Consider the following 16,012-nt stretch of genomic DNA (forward strand, 5'->3'; position numbering starts at 1 on the left):
CTCCCCACCCACAGTTGGCAATTCTAATAAGCAGGGGGGGGGCTTCGCTCCGAGGCAGCCTTCAGGCACACCCCCCCCCCCCCAAATCTCTGCTCAGTCCTAGAAGAATCCAGCGAATCCTGCACTGTCCCCTGGACCCCCCCCCCCAGTCCCACTAAGGGACTCACCACTCGCTGCTCCCTAGCTGGATTCTCTACAAGCCCACCTAGAATCATAGAGTTGAAAGGGACCTCCAGGGACATCTAGTCCAACCCCCTGCACAATGCAGGAAACTCACAAACCCCTCCCCCTAAAGTCACAGGATCTTCATTGCTGTCAGATGACTATCTCGCCTCTGTTTAAAAACCTCCACGGAAGGAGAGCCCACCACCTCCCGAGAAAGCCTGTTCCACTGAGGAATCACTCTAGCGGTCAGGAAGTTCTTCCTAATGTTGAGCCGAAAACTCTTTTGATTTAATTTCAACCCACTGGTTCTGGTCCTACCTTCCGGGGCCACAGAAAGCAATTCCACACCATCCTCTATATGACAGCCCTTCAAGTACTTGAAGATGGTGATCATATCACCTCTCAGCTGCCTCCTCTCCAGGCTAAACATGCCCAGCTCCTTCAACCTTTCCTCATAGGACTTGGTCTCCAGACCCCTCATCATCTTCGACACCCTCCTCATTCCAGCTTGTCTATATCCTTCTTAAAATGTGGTGCCCAAAACTGAACACAATACTGCAGGTGAGGTCTTACCAGAGCAGAGTAAAGTGATACCATCACATCACGTGATCTGGAGACTATACTTCTGTTGATACAGCCCAAAATTGCATTTGCCTTTTTAGCCACCACATCACACTGTTGACTCATGTCCAGTGTATGAGCCATTAAAACCCCTAGATCCTTTTCGCACAGGCTACTGCTAAGACAAGTCTCCCCCATCCTATAACCATGCATTGGATTTTTCCTACCTAAATTCAGAACTTTACATTTATCCCTGTTAAAATTCATTTTATTGGTTTTAGTCCAGTTTTCCAGCCTGTCAAAGTCATCCTGGCTGCGGTCACACTCACCATTAAATCCATCCCTAACCCCCCCCCTCCCCCGTCGCTATTATACCCTGCAGCTTTTTAACAACGAATTTCCTGATCAGACATCCCTCCATCTTTCAGTTCTAAGCAGCGCTGGTCCCATCACTGGTTGATCAGAGGTCTCAACCGGACCTCATTTTTTGAGATGGCATTCCGCACTCATGCAAGTGCAGTACTGTGGGATATCGTACTTGGCTTTTTTAAAAAAAGGTGCCAGAAAAGGTGGGCGATCTGCCCCCCTGCCAATTTAAACACTCGTCCAGGGAGGGGAAGCCCAGGAGTTCTCTTTGCTGTCTCTCCGCCTGGCGGGGAGACAGCAAAGGTGGGTGATCTTCCTCCCCCCTCATTTAAATACCCCACCGTGGTGTTTAAATTGTGGGGGGAGCACAGCAACTCTCTTTGTTGTCTCTCCGCCTGGTGGGGAGACAGCAAAGGTGGGGGATCTTCCTCCGCCTCATTTAAACACCACGCCATGGTGTTTAAATGGGGGGGTAGCACGGCAACTCTCTTTGCTGTCTCTCCGCCTGGCGGGGAGACAGCAAAGGTGGGTGATCTTCCCTCCCATTTGAACACCCCGCCGTGGTGTTTAAATGGGGGGGGGAGCACGGCAACTCTCTTTGCTGTCTCTCCGCCTGGCAGGGGGATGGCAAAGGTGGGTCATCTTCCTCCTCCCTAATTTAAACAGGACAGGGTAAAAGCTGGAATGGGCCGGAACAGGCTGAAATGGGCATCAAACAACGTAGACTGTCACAAAAAATTAACACCCCGCCAGGGGGGGAGCACAGGAACTCTCTTTGCTGTCTCTCCGCCTGGCAGGGAGAAGGCAAAGGTGGCTGATCTGCCTCCCCCCCCATTTAGGAAAGGTCCCCTGTGCAAGCACCAGTCGTTTTTGACTCTGGAATGACACTGATTTCACAAAGTTTTCATGGCAGACTTTTTACGGGGTGGTTTGCCATTGCCTTCCCCGGTCATTACACTTCCCTCCCCAGCAAGCTGGGTACATATTTTACCGACCTCGGAAGGTTGGAAGGCTGAGTCAACAATTGCTGGCGCAATGATATCATTTGGAGTGGGCTCTTGCAGGGAAGTGGATTTGCGCTTGTGACAAGTCGGCTACAATGGAGCGTTCAAACATAGAAAGTACGTGCGGGAGTTGTCGGAAGCATTCTTATTCCGGATTTAACGTACTATCAAAAAAGTCAGCGTCTCTGTCGTGGCAGTTCGGGACACAAATGAGCCAACGACCATTGCCTGATGCTGATGTTTGGACAACCGCATAAAATCCGACATGCATCTGGCTTTCATTCATGCCCATCTCATCAGTTTATTTACGTCTGACCTCGGCCCTGTATCCTCTTTCTGTCTTCTTCTCTGTTTGCAACCCCTCCCAATTTAGTATCATCTGCAAATTTAATAAGCATTCCCTCTATTTCTTTATCCAAATAATTGATAAAGATGTTGAACAAAACAGGTCCCAGGACAGATCCCTGAGGCACTCCACTTGTCACTCCTCTCCAAGAGGAGGAGGAGCCATTCACAAGCACTCTTTGGGTGCGATCTGTGACCCAGTTACAGATCCACCTAATGGTAACAGGATCCAAACCACATTTTACCAACTTGTCAACAAGGATAGTATGTGGAATTTATCAAAACCCTTACTGAAATCAAGATAAACGATGTCTACAGCATTCCCCCGATCCAGCAAGGTAGTCACTTTCTCAAAAAAAGAGATCAGGTTAGTCTGACATAACTTGTTCTTGAGAATATCATGCTGGCTCTTAGTAATCACATCCATTCTTTCTAAATGTTCCAGGACTGACTGTTTGATGATTTGTTGTAAAACTTTTCCAGGTATAGACATCAAGCTGACGGGTCGGTAGTTATCCGGTAGTTATTCGCCCGCCTCCCATCTTCTGGCACCTCTCCTGTTCTCCAAGAATGTTCAAAAATAATAGCCAAAGGCTCATAAATTAGATCCGCAAGCTCTTTTAGAACTCTTGGATGCAATTCATCTGACCCTGAGGCTTAGGTTCATTTAAAGAAACTAGGTGTTTATGTGCTACCCCTACACGGATCCTAGGTTGGAACTTAGTACCCTCTTTATATGTTCTGTTTTTGCCATGTTGAGCACTGTTTCTCCCAGAAGAGAAGACTGAGCAAAAGTAGGAAATGAGCAGTTCTGCCCTCTCTTCATTACCAGTTACAATTTCACTTTCCTGCCCTCACAATGGGCCTACCATGTCCTTGCTCTTTTTCTTACTTTGAACATAAGAAAAGAACCCTTTTTTGTTGTTTTTAGCATCTTTGGCCAGCCTAACCTCATACTGAGCTTTAGCTTTCCCAACTTTTTCTCTACAAGCACTGGTGATTTGTTTATAACTGTAATTTCCTGTGCCACATCTGAAAATTCATGTGGGCTGGGACAAATCTGACCTCTAGCCTGTGGCCTGAATGCTGCAAATGTCCCTCTTTTCCCTTTGTTCTTTTCCCTTTTGCAGAAATATCCTCACTCTGACAAATGCATTTGATTTCCCAGAAGGTAACATAACTGAAGGAAATTTTGAAGCTATGCAAGCTTGGTGTAACATGACGGATCATGCAACGTACACCACCCTTAAGTTTCAGACTTGCAACCTGGAGACATTTTTATCTGATGTAAGGCAGCAACACAGAAGGTAGAATTATGTGGGTTGGATCCTGCTGTTGGGGAGCAGGAGGAATTTGTGGGGGCAGATCTCCCCTCCTGCACACTGCTGTCACTCTCCTGGGGGCCCTCCCACATTCAGCACCCCTCACTCCTGTTCCTCTCCCAACACATGAAATCTGTGGTCCTAAACTGTCCTGCAGGCCAGAGAGGGGATTCTGTCTGGTTGCCCCTTCTTCTTGTGGCTCCCTCCCACCCCCCATATGCCATGATATTTGCTCCCTTGGCCTTCAGCATTGTCTTGGGAGGATCGGAAAGACTGCCATGAACGCCTTCTGCTGACTCGTGTAGGATCCAGATGTATAACAAACAGAGTGGGCTGAAACTGTCCATTGAAGATGCAGGTCTTTTGGCTGGGTCAAGAGGATGCCAGGCTGGGAGGCCAACTTCGAGCACTTGACGTTGTGCCTTTGGCAACAAAGCCTGCTGCCAAGAGCTTGGGTGTGATCTTAGGTGCCTCCTTTTCAATGGAGACACAAGTCATGAATGTGATTCTGCCTATGCCAGGCTAGGTCACTAGCTCCCTACCTGTCCTGCCAAAACCTAGCTACAGTGACCTGTGCAACAGTTATCTCCAGGCTGCATTACTGTGGCTTGTTTTATGCAGGGCTTCCCTTAAGGCTGACCCAGAAATTGCATCTGGTCCAGAATGCAGCTGTGTGGGTCCTTACAGGTACTCATTCAAGCAGTGCTCTGCCAGCTGCACTGGCTCAAAATTGAATACCAGGTTATGTTTCAGGTTTTGGTATTGACCTTTAAAAGCCTAAATGGTCTGGTACCAGCATATCTACAGGACCACCTCTCCCAGTATGTCCCCCGCAGAGCACTGTGCTAAGCCAGTGACAACGGTTGGTGATCCCTGGCCCGAAAGTGATATGGCTAACCTTGACCAGGGTCAGGGCCTTTTCAGTCCTGGCCCCCACCTGGTGGGACTCTCTGTGTAGTGAGACCAGAACCCTGCAGGACCTGAAACAATTTCACAGAGATGTTCCGCCAGGCAAGTCAAGGATAGCAACGGTTAGATGAGTACTGACCCCAACTTAGAGTTTCAGTCCCCTCTGAGATATCCTTTCCTGATAGTCACCAATTGTAATGCATCGGTTTTATCATGCACCATTGGAAATCAAATGTAATAGTTTTTATTACTATGAAGCTATAATTTTAGCTATTTTATTATGTTGTAACCTGCCCTGTGCCGTGAAGGCTGGGATAGACATTGGAAGTATAAAATAAATAAATGTTAAAGTCAAACCACAGTTTTGTTTGCAGTGAGAATGAGCCAAAAAGTTCTCAGGCCTTGTGCACTTCTTTCCTCTGTGGTTTATTTATTCACATAGCAAGTTTAAATTTTGCCTTCTTTCAATACAGAATCTTGAACAATTAAAAAAAAATCAAGAGCATTATAATAAAACTGGGGAAAAAATCATGAGTAACTATTAGTTGCCAGATTGGGAAGTCCATTGTCTTCAGCTATGAACAGAACAAACTAAAACCCATGTGAAAAAAGGGGTCTAACTACATTACAAGTTCTTTATTTTTTGTGTGATTGACACAGGGAAGTTGTATCAGATGTGCAAGGAGGCTTTGTGCCCCCTGGATGCAGCTGGCCCTTCCCTGCTCTTGAGGACTTTGATGTGTGGGGTGAAATGGCTTCAGACTCCCTCTCCCATATTGTTTGGATATCCTCAAGCTGCCCCATGGAGTTGCTGTGGCTTTCCTTTGCAATATCACATTACTTATGTGCAGGGGTGGAATTTTAGCAGGAGCTCCTTTGCATGTTAGGCCACACACCCCTGAAGTAGCCAATCCCCTGGAGTTTACAGTAAGCTCTTGTAGGATTGGCTACATCAGGGGTGTAGAATTCCACCCCTGCTTCTGTGATCACTCATAATTCTTGCAGTGAATCCAAGGGGCTGTTTCAAGATGTGGAAATGCAAAGAAGTGGGTGGGGGAGAGGCTGAAGCGGCTTCTCACCACGCACTGTGCTCAAGAGCAGAGAAGGGCCAGGCACAAACACCCACTGAATGTCTGCTACAAAGTCCTCATGGTCCACCAAGAAAATCAAGGACTTTGTCCTAAAGAGTTCAAAGGCTCTCCTCATTCTTCAAAGTCCATTTATGAGGCCAGGCATCTGAATCTGCAGAACTTCACTGGGTAACTGATGCCTCTGCCTGCGAGGGCCACTATTTAATCAAGCCCCTTGGCAGGGGCAGCCAACCTAAAGGATGGTGAGATGACCACAAGTCTCTTGGAAGGAAGGAGCCATATTTTCCAATGCTTGGGTTTCAGGTTCACCCATGAAGTTTCTTTTCCTTTTTGACACTTAAAAGGTTAGTGCAGATGCAATGTGTGTGTGGCCTGCGGCTGAGAGATCCTGCATGGGATCTGCTTGGTTTCTTCCCCCTCCTCAGTGCTAAGTCTCAAACCTGTCCCAATCCTGTCGCTTTCCCTGCGAGCCTTAATCAAACATATATATTCTATAGGCTCAGGCATTCACTGTGGGTTGATGCTAACTGGGAAGGCAAGTGACTTGAGAATTTGGCCATCTTTGGTCTAGTTGGAGTCTGGGTGGGGTAGGGGAAGAAGTGAATCTTAAAATGTTCAAAACTTTGTTGTTATGTCCTGCAGGGTGTTGAAGGAACCGGCTTGGCATTTATTGTCTTCACAGAAGCCATCACCAAAATGCCGGTCTCGCCTTTGTGGTCCATTCTTTTCTTTGTCATGCTGTTCTGCTTAGGTTTATCCTCAATGTTTGGAAACATGGAGGGTGTTCTTGTACCCCTGCAAGAGCTCAATGCAATACCCAAAAAATGGCCTAAGGAACTTGTTACAGGTCAGTGGAAGAGTATCGTGAAGTCGAGGTGTTTTGTCAGAGATAGGAATGGATGGTCAAGAGGACACCAAAAGCAGTGACTAGTCTCCACTGACTATTATTAAAATGATGTTAAATTATGGGTGGAATTCAGCCAACTCTTTAGGGGACTTTGACCACCTCAAGAAAGGTATGCTGGGGATCCTGGGATTTACATGGACAAAGGTCATATGGGGTTAAAGGTCAAGGTCGTCCCCTGTGCAAGCACCAGTTGTTTCCAGCTCTGGGGTGACGCCACATTTTCATGGCAGACTTTTTACAGGGTCGTTTGCCTTCCCCAGTCATCTACACTCCCCCACCCCCCGCAAGCTGGGGACTCATTTTACTGACCTCGGAAGGATGGAAGGCTGAGTCAACCTCGAGCCGGCTACCTGAACCCAGCTTCTGCTGGGATTGAACTCAGGTCGTGAGCAGAGAGCTGGGACTGCAGTACTGCAGCTGACCACTCTGCGCCACGGGGCTCCTACTCACATGAGATGGGAGGGTGAAATAAAGAGGAAGGCTGGGTACAGACAGGCAGCTTGGGGCAGCAGTCTCCCCAGGGCTGCCAAAAGAGGGACGGGCTGCGTGTGCTCCAGAGGAACGGTCAGACTGCTCAGGTGCATGGGAGGCTTCCCTAGCACTCCTCGGCTGTCTGAACAGCTGGGAAAGCAACAGGAAAGCACTTTGGAGATAAGTGGTAACATCTGAAGGCAGCAGAGAGGGTGACATAAAGGCAGGAATGAGGCAGGGCCCAGATGTGGACGTTTGAATGCGCAATTTAAATCCTGCTGTAGGAAGTTCCTGTGTCGGCCCAAATGGGCCATCTGTATTCAGCTGGAAATTAGAGCTGGCTGAATCCAGCCTTGTGTAATATTTTGTCCAATATCAACCATGTTTTCAAGATGGCAGACAGAAATGAGTGCCACCAGGATCATTGCTCTCCCACTGTCTGTGAAAGATAAACTGCAGGGACAGTTTGGTGATTTGGTTGGAGGCTAAATGAAGAGGGCTCTATTTCCCCCTCTCTCCCCCTTTGAACCCTGCTCATTTTCGCTGATTGAACTCATCATGATTATACTTGGTGACATCAAGCAGGGATTAAAGACTTAAGCCAGTCTGAACAGGGGCTGTCTGCAGGGGCAGTGTTGTGGTCCACACCACCTCTGTTTGGGTTAGCGAGGACAGTAGGCCAAGCAGGCTGGCACTGCTGTGGTGGTGCTACCTCGGTCCCAGGCTGTCAGAGGCCTGCCTCTTGCCACTCCGCCAAGCAAAGTTTAAAGACTCCTTCCAGTCTGAAGAAGTCATCTTTGTGGAAGGGACTTCTGCACCATAAGGCAGGATAGCACCCAATACAGAACATCCAGGCTCCTGGTCCGGGAAGGAGATAATCAGAGGCTCTGGGCTTCAGCCAGGCTACCTTTAGCTCATTTCCATTTCAGCGGTGCCACCTTTGTAACAATAAGCATTCTTAATTTGGCCCTGTGCCAGTTTTGGAAAGGGGAGGGGTTAAATAGTAAGCCTGCTGCAGGCAGAGAAGAACTTGCTCTAGAGCGGGTGGGAAAGCCTCTGTTGCCCTGCGGGTTTTCTGGAATTCTGTGCACAGGGCAAACAGTCCCGCCTGGAGTGCCTGGGAAGCCTTTGGCTGGCTGTCACCGTGGCTGACTAGGGAGTTTCTGCTATACATGTTATCAAAAATAACACAATCACAATGTGCTTTCCCCCCTAGGTCTGATTTGTGTTGGGTCTTTTTTGATTGCCATTATTTTTGTGCTGAGGTCAGGAAACTACTGGCTTGCCCTGTTTGATAATTTTGCTGGATCCATCCCTTTGCTGATCATCGCTTTCTTCGAGATGTTTTCTGTTGTCTACATATATGGGATAGATAGGTAAGAAATGGAAACTGTTCACAAGTTGGAGCATTTGTGTCTTACTCTGTGCATGTTGTGGTGCACAAAAGAAAAAACCGAGGAGGACTGGCAGTAGTCACATCTAGCTATCCATCCCCCCCTCTCTCTTCATCATCATCATCGTCGTCGTCTGTCTGTCTCTCCTGTTGCTCGAATGCACGGGGGAGGGGAAGAGTGTTCAGGGGCAGACTGGGACGTGAAAATATCCCTGGAATGAATCAAGCCAAGCAGCCCTTCAGGGCCCTCCCCTCTGAGGGGCCTGAGCTCTCTCACTGCATCATCCCCCCCCCCCCCGGAAGCCATGCAGGGGGAGAGGGTTGGGGGTGGGCTGCCACTGCTCCTGAGGATCTGGACCAAGTGGCCTCTGGGGCATGCGTGGAGTTGCTGGTGCTCAGCTCTGCTTGCTCCTGGACAACCAATGGCCCCCTAGAGCAACACACACTGGAAACGGGTCACAATCTGCCTGCTGCATATTCCTGACAGATATTTTTAATTCAGCATATGTCTGCAGTGTGTGTGTGTGTGCGTGTGTTGCAATTGCAGAAAACCATATCGAATGATAGACTTTTAAAGTCATCTAACGATAGCTAACTGTCCCACTTGATAAAGGTGCACATCTCATTACTTCAAACGCAATACAAGGTTATCTGTACTTAAAATGCTTTCTTAGAATATATGAAAAGTGTTACTTCAGTCTTGCTATGTTTATTTTTTAAAATAATGATTGCAATTTTATCACTCATATGAATGTCTTTTGGCCCTCAACCAACACTCGCGTCTTTGAACCATTCCATGTCTGTGAAGGTGGACATTCTTGTGAATCTCACATCTTTTTGCACTTTGCCCTCCACAAATCTTAGCTTCCAATCTATACAAGGCCATATAATTATGTTACTATAACGTCTTCTTCTTCTTACTGCTCTTTGAGGCTATTCTGTTCTGGGTCTCTAGACTCCCTTCTTGGAACGCTTCCCTGAGAGGCCAGGCTTGTCCCATTTTGTATGCCACAACACCCTCTATGATCTTTTGGGTCAAGTTCAGCTACTGTTCCCCTATATTTCTTTGCCAGGGCTGCAGCCCAATCCAGTGCAAATCCCTCATGGCCACTCCTGTGTTTAGCCATGGGGGAAGGGGGGGTAGATATGGAAGCCAATCTAGCAATATTGTGGCCCAACTACATGTGTTGCTGGGGTGGTATGGCTGAAACACTCTACACTTGAGCAGTGGCAGCTACATGCGATAACTGACTCCCTTGAAAAGCATTTGAGGCCATGAAAGGGGATTTAAACTATAATACAGGGGGTTCAAAGCATTGCAGAGACGAGATCCTAGTGAGGACAGCTCTTTATTAGGGGCAGCATGGTGAAGGCTGCTTCCACAAAAGACTGACTAACCTATATACAACTCTAATCTCCCGCACTAGCCTGCCATTGGTTCATTCAAACAGGCAGGGGTCTCTGATTGGTGCAGGGCGGCAGGTATTTGGATCGCACTACCCATTGTTATACAGTCCCCAAGCTCTGCTTTCCTGGCTCCAATGAGCCGGCAGGAAGTGCATACTTTAAGGCACATACATAACATAAACCTTCTCTGTGTTGCAGCTGTGATGGCCCATTGACATGGGGCAGCCATCCCAAGATGTTCCATTCATCACAAGATGAATAATACATCCGTGTGAACCAGCCTCAGATTTGTTCATGGCATGAATCCTGACTTTTCTTTCTCTTTATTGCCAGATTTAATGATGACATTAAGTTCATGATTGGACACAAGCCCAACATTTTCTGGCAGGCCACCTGGAGATTCATCAGCCCCCTCATCATGTTGGTCATCTTCCTCTTTTATTTTGTGGTGAAAGTGAATCAAAAATTAGAATACATCGTTTGGGACCCAGAATATGTAAGTAAATGTGGTCAGAAAAACACACTCCAGATTGCTTTAACTTTCCCTCCCTCATACTTGGCTGCACAAGCCTTTTCTTGTCCAGTCTGCCACTGAAACACTTTGAAGCACTGAAACAGCACTCCCTAGGGGCTCTCCCTAGTCCAGCAGAGAGGGTGGGATGAGGATCCAAGAGGCCCAGGCTCACCCCCTCCCCCTCCCCCTCCTCGCTCTGCCCTGGAAGCTCCTTGGTGGGCGACTGTGGGGCTGTCCCTCTCTCTTAGGCTCACCCTGCATGGAAGGAAGCCCCAATGGGTTTGTTGGGGAACAGCATGCAATGGGAGTTTTATGGCTCCCAGAAGTTTAATGAAATCCTGTCGCTTGCACAACCACCTGGAAGTGCCACAGGAGAGCCAAGGCCAGTCCCATGGCCCACTTTGTGGAGATTAAAGCAGGGGGGGGGGCTGCTTCTTGCTGCTGCACCCAGGAGGCACACGACTCCCATCACACTCCCTTTCTCCCCAGCACTTCTGTCCAATTTTGCACAAGCTGGTGCAGGGCTGCGACTTGCCCAGCCTCTTTCCTGCAGCAGCCTCTGAAGCTAAGCTGGGTCAGCCCTGGTTAGTATTTGGATGGGAGACCACGAAGGAAGTGCAGGGTTGCCTCACAGTGGCAGGCAACAGGAAACCACCTCTGAATGTGTCTCGCCTTGAAAAACCCCATCAAGGTTCACCACAAGTCAGCTGCTTTGGCAACACTTTCTACCCCTCCTTATACTTCTGTCCTCACAAGGCCGCTGAGCAACCTGAGCCTGGGTTTTTCAACTGCCTTGAGAACATGGCTGCATGAGAATAAGCCTCAGAATTCCTTGGGCTCAGTTTGTAGTCTGTGGTCAGGGCCGGCATGTCCCAGCGGGCCACGTAGGCAGCTGTCTAGGGTGCTACCTGACCTAGAAGCCCCCTCCTTCCAGTGCTCTGCTGCCCCCAGTGGCCCTTCCACACTGCTGCAGTGCTCACCCTTGCTGCCCACCTCTCTGCTGTCCTCCTCTGCCTCGCTGCCCACCAGGGGGCGGGGGAAGGGACACCAGGCAACAGCAGGTGTGCTCGGAGGTGCTCAGAGCCAGCCTCCAAGTGCACACGCCTTCCTGCTGCCCCCGCTTAGCCTTCCCGGGTCTGTGCTTCAGGCAGGTGTGCTCGGAAGTGTTTGATGTCATGCTGCCTGCCACCACTGCACTTGCAGGGGTGGGGGGGGGCAGGGGCCTAGGACACCAGAAACGCTGGTGCCAGCCCTGTTTGTGGACAAGAGAGCAAACTATGGTTTGTCATTTCCTCCAGTTGGGGGGCGAGGGAATGCCAAGGTACCATTTACTGTAAATGTGGGAAGTCCTGAACTGGTGCAAGGATGGGCATAAGGGATGCCTTTGAGCCCAAGACTTCTCAAGCTCCTTCCCATAGTGACAACCCACGATATGCGACCAGTTCAGAAGGCAGTCCATGTTTGATGACTCCAAACTGAAAAGAAGTCACAAAATTTTAGATGATTTAGTAACATCTTAGTTTTGGTGATCAGTTTGTGGCCCTGTCCATTTGCCACAGTGGGTGCATCGTAGTTCCACAGTTCCTGCTATTGAACATGTGTTCCTTTGGGAGAACAGGCTGTTTCTTGGAATGGAGACTTCAGGAAGTTTTTAGCACCACTCCCTTCACTTAATAACATTACCTGGAGAGAATTTCATCATTCTTTGGCTTTGGTGTATTTATTTCCCAATGCCTTTATTAGATTGATCCAAGTGGGCAGCTGTGTTGGTCTGAAGCAGTTGAACAAAGCAGGAGTCAAGTTTCACCTTTAAGACCAACCAATTTTTATTTAGAATGTCAGCTTTCATGTGCTCTTAAGCACACCAGATTCCTCGTCTGGTGAAGTGTGCTTAAGAGCACACGAAAGCTGACGTTCTAAATAAAAATTGGTTGGTCTTAAAGGTGCAACTTGACTCCTGCTTTGTTCAACCTTTATTCGATTGGTCTTTTTCCTACCTGTGTGCTCAGCTAACCTGAAAGCCTTCTTCCACCCTAAGGAGACTTCTTCCAGTGGGAAGACAGCCCAGTTGGGGAAAGACTTTCAGCTAGGCTGGCTGGATACAAGCCAGTGATTTTAAACTTTCTACCTTCAGGGAAAGTTTCCCACGTCAGCTTGTTTACAAAGGAATCCTGAGAGAATCTGGGGCAGGTAGCAACAGACACCTCTGCTCGTGAGACTTCCTGGCCAGATTTTTTTGAGCTCCTCTGATGCCTTACCTGGACTGAGAAGACAGACCAAAAGGAAGCTCCGCTTTCTCCCGTGCCTGTGCATTGTTGGGGAGGTCATACATGGGCAAGCAAGCTGTCCTTTATGAAAACTTGTCTGTCAGTCCAATCCTATGCAAAGTTACTCCAGTCTGAGGGCTTAGAGAGGAGTAACTCTGCACAGGATAGCATTGGTGTCCCTACTGGTTTTAATAGAAGCAAGCAAGAGCTTCCTTCAGTAGAACTGAAAAAGGACTGCTCCATTGGTATGCAGTATAATGCAAGATCCATTAGCGCCCATCTTCTTTCCTACAGGACCTGTTCCCCAAGTCGAAGGAAATGCTGTACCCTGGCTGGGTTTATGCCATCATCGTGATTGTGGCAGGTGTGCCAAGCTTGATGATCCCTGGATTTATGGTCTTCAAAGCCATCCAAAGCTGTGTGAAGAAGCAAGATGACCGGCAGGATCTGGTCAATGCTGTATCGGAAGCATCTATCAACGGGGAGCTTAAAAATAAGTTCTAACAAGACCTCTTGGGAAGGGACAGGAAAAGGCTTGTGTGCCTGAGGGAAAGGGAAATAGCCGTCTCTCTCTGCAATGAGGTCTGGAAGCAAGAGCCATTGAACACAAGGGAACTTACTTCTGAGTAGATGTATGTAAGAAATGGGGCATAAGTGCATTAGCAGTTAAAACAGAAAGTGAGAGTTTTCCAGCTTCTGAAAGGCGAACCTGTTTGCTGGGACAGAAGCTTTTATGCACTAGAGTCCACTTGAAAGCTTGAGAAGAAATAATGTTTTCAAGATGTCTCAAAGCATGACTGTATTTTACTATTAACCAACAAACTTGGCTGCCCCGCTGGAATTCCTCTTTTACAGTTGCAAGTTCGGCAGCCATTCATGTAGCTGTTGATGTGCAGTGGTGATACTGTCCCCCCCGCCCCCTTCGGTGTGTGCCACTGTGTTGCACAAAAATACGCTCAATTCTATTTTCAGTTACCATACTATTAAAATAAATTATATGTCTCATAGAAAACATCATCTGTTTTACTGCCCTCTCCCCCTGCTGCGTGAATTCTCTCATGTCCGCCTTCAAAGGGCTGCCCACAAGCTCTGCCTGGGGGGGGGGGGGGTGTGTGGAGAAGGGCACGGGGGGGGGGGCGGGATTCTGGAGTGGGCTCCTGCTGCCTTTTTGCAAACCAGGACCCCACCTTGGAAATGCTGGCTCCTTCCATTCCTATCAGAGCAGCCTGTGCCAGTTGTAAAATAATCTGCTGGGTGTTTGCCATCTTTAGAATAGTCACACCCTGTAAGTGTAACTTGTACTTTGGACCACCATGGGAAAGAGATCCGTCACATCTCCTGCTTCCTGATCCTTTTCACTGGAGATGATGGGCCCTTCCTGGCACCACCTGCCTGGCAAGCAGATGCCCTCTCCCTCAGCGGCTCACCTGCTGGGTCAGCTCTAGTCCTTCTCAGAAAATAAACGGGAGAGTCAGTAGGGGTCTGTGCAGGAAGATGGAGCAACTCTGGGTCCAAAATCCTTGCTGCCCCACAAGGGGAACCTTGGTCAACTCAGTGTTGCTCAATCCACCCTAACTCCACAAAATGAATGCATTCAGACTAGACATGAGCACAAACTGTACCATGAATTACAATTGGTGCATGAATTGGGTCGTTCTGAACTGGTCTGGACCATGGTGCTTCATCTGTTTTGTTTTGGCAGTTTGTTTTCCCAGACAGCCTGGCGCTGTTTCAATCAATTCCTGGGAGTGGACTTCTGAGAGCCCTAGAAACACCTATAGCAGTTGTCCATAGCTTGATTGGCAGCTCCAGGAGCCAACCATGGAAGTCTCATTTTGCAGCACAAAGATTAGTCATGAAAGCTGAGTTTTCCAGGGGCCCCTGCTTGGGGGGGGGGGCAATAATTCAGACACTCCAAAATCCAACCTTTGCCAAACTTGCTGAAGATGCCCATTGAGTTTTGACCTCCTGAAGCAAACGAACCAACAAAACAGGAACTGGGTCAGAAATCAGATGGATCATGAAATGAAATGAACCGTTGCCCCCAGTTCATACCCATCCCTACAGACTGATAGGATATACATTTTGAACATCCAGCATCTCCAACAGACATAGGAAACCTGATTTAGAATCTTTGGCCTGGTGGGAATGTTACTGATCCCAGGCCCAGCATGTGGGGTTCTGTTGCCTGAGGCAGAACCCCAACGTGTCCGTCATGCCAGGGAGGCACTTTGCTCGTCCATCTCCCTTAGCTTCTGGAGTCTTCCTTCCAGCCCACACAGCTCAGCGTCTCCTCCTTCTCCAATGGGGAGAGTTGGAAAATTCAGGGGCTGCAGGCAGGAGGGAGGAGGCGGCACTCCTGGGGCAGCTTCCCCGGATTCCTCCTGAGGCTTGTGTAGGGGGGCTCCTTAAAGCGGGGCTCAGGGTGGCTAAAGGAGCAGGGAGGGGCAGTGAGGGATCTGGTTCCGAAAAGGTGAGTGCGGGCTTTGCTGGAGGAGCTCTGCGTGTTCCCTGCCTGCCAAAACCATGCTGGCAGAGCCGGTGCGTGACGTACGAACGTGGGTCTGATGTCTGTGGGAACGTGTGGAGCGCCTTCTTGAGTGGCTTTCTGACACCCTTTTGTATCTTGGAAACAAAGATCTGACTGACATAAGAAACAGTCTCCAGTTCCGTTTTTGCTTCACTGCATCTGCATGCTGATCAAGTAAAATGTGTCCTGATGGTCACTGAAGTGAGTGAGAGTCTTAGGCAGGATTAGAGAGTGATGGAGGAGGAGGTGGTGGCCAAAGGCTGGGATGCAGCCCCTCGATGCAAAGGATGTGTGTCCCATTTGTTTGGGGTTTGTAGTGGGGGCAGCTACGCCCTCTGTGCAACGTTAATTGCTTTCTCAAAAACATCTGGTTAGCTACTGTAGAAAACTGAATGCTGAACTGGAAGGGTGTTGAGGTCGCAGTTTGCCTAGGGTGCCAAAAAACCTTAGGCCAGTCTTGATAGGTCACCAGACCAAGTAAATTTGGACTTGTGGGTCACCATCCTGAAAAGGTTGGGAACCGCTGGCTCAGGGGTGGAATTCTAGGAGGAGCTCCTTTGCATATTAGGTCACACCCCCTGATGTAGCCAATCCTCCAAGAGTTTACAAAAAAGAGCCTTGTAAGCTCTTGGAGGATTGGCTCCTCAGGGGGTGTGGCCTAATATGCAAAGGAGCTCCTGCTAGAATCCCATCCCTGCACTGGCCTAACCCAATTTGTGGGATTATTGTGAAAGGGCAAATGGTGGCATAAGGCCTGCAT

The 16,012-nt window shown here is 48.7% G+C and overlaps 1 protein-coding gene across 1 annotated transcript in view; it reads left to right on the forward strand.

The window, feature by feature from the left end:
* The window catches only part of LOC132582696 (sodium-dependent neutral amino acid transporter B(0)AT1-like), a 31,657-nt gene extending 18,363 nt beyond the window's left edge, over window positions 1–13,294 (forward strand). The window contains exons 8-12 of the mRNA XM_060254377.1: window positions 3,572–3,728; window positions 6,406–6,610; window positions 8,358–8,517; window positions 10,275–10,437; window positions 13,017–13,294. Of these exons, the coding sequence (XP_060110360.1) occupies window positions 3,572–3,728; window positions 6,406–6,610; window positions 8,358–8,517; window positions 10,275–10,437; window positions 13,017–13,226 (895 nt within the window). The 3' untranslated portion in view covers window positions 13,227–13,294. The remainder of the gene's footprint in view (window positions 1–3,571; window positions 3,729–6,405; window positions 6,611–8,357; window positions 8,518–10,274; window positions 10,438–13,016) is intronic.
* Window positions 13,295–16,012: the final 2,718 nt, after the last annotated feature.

This window comes from Heteronotia binoei, chromosome 14 (genome assembly GCF_032191835.1).
Source record: "Heteronotia binoei isolate CCM8104 ecotype False Entrance Well chromosome 14, APGP_CSIRO_Hbin_v1, whole genome shotgun sequence".
NCBI classification, from domain to species: Eukaryota; Metazoa; Chordata; class Lepidosauria; order Squamata; family Gekkonidae; genus Heteronotia; species Heteronotia binoei.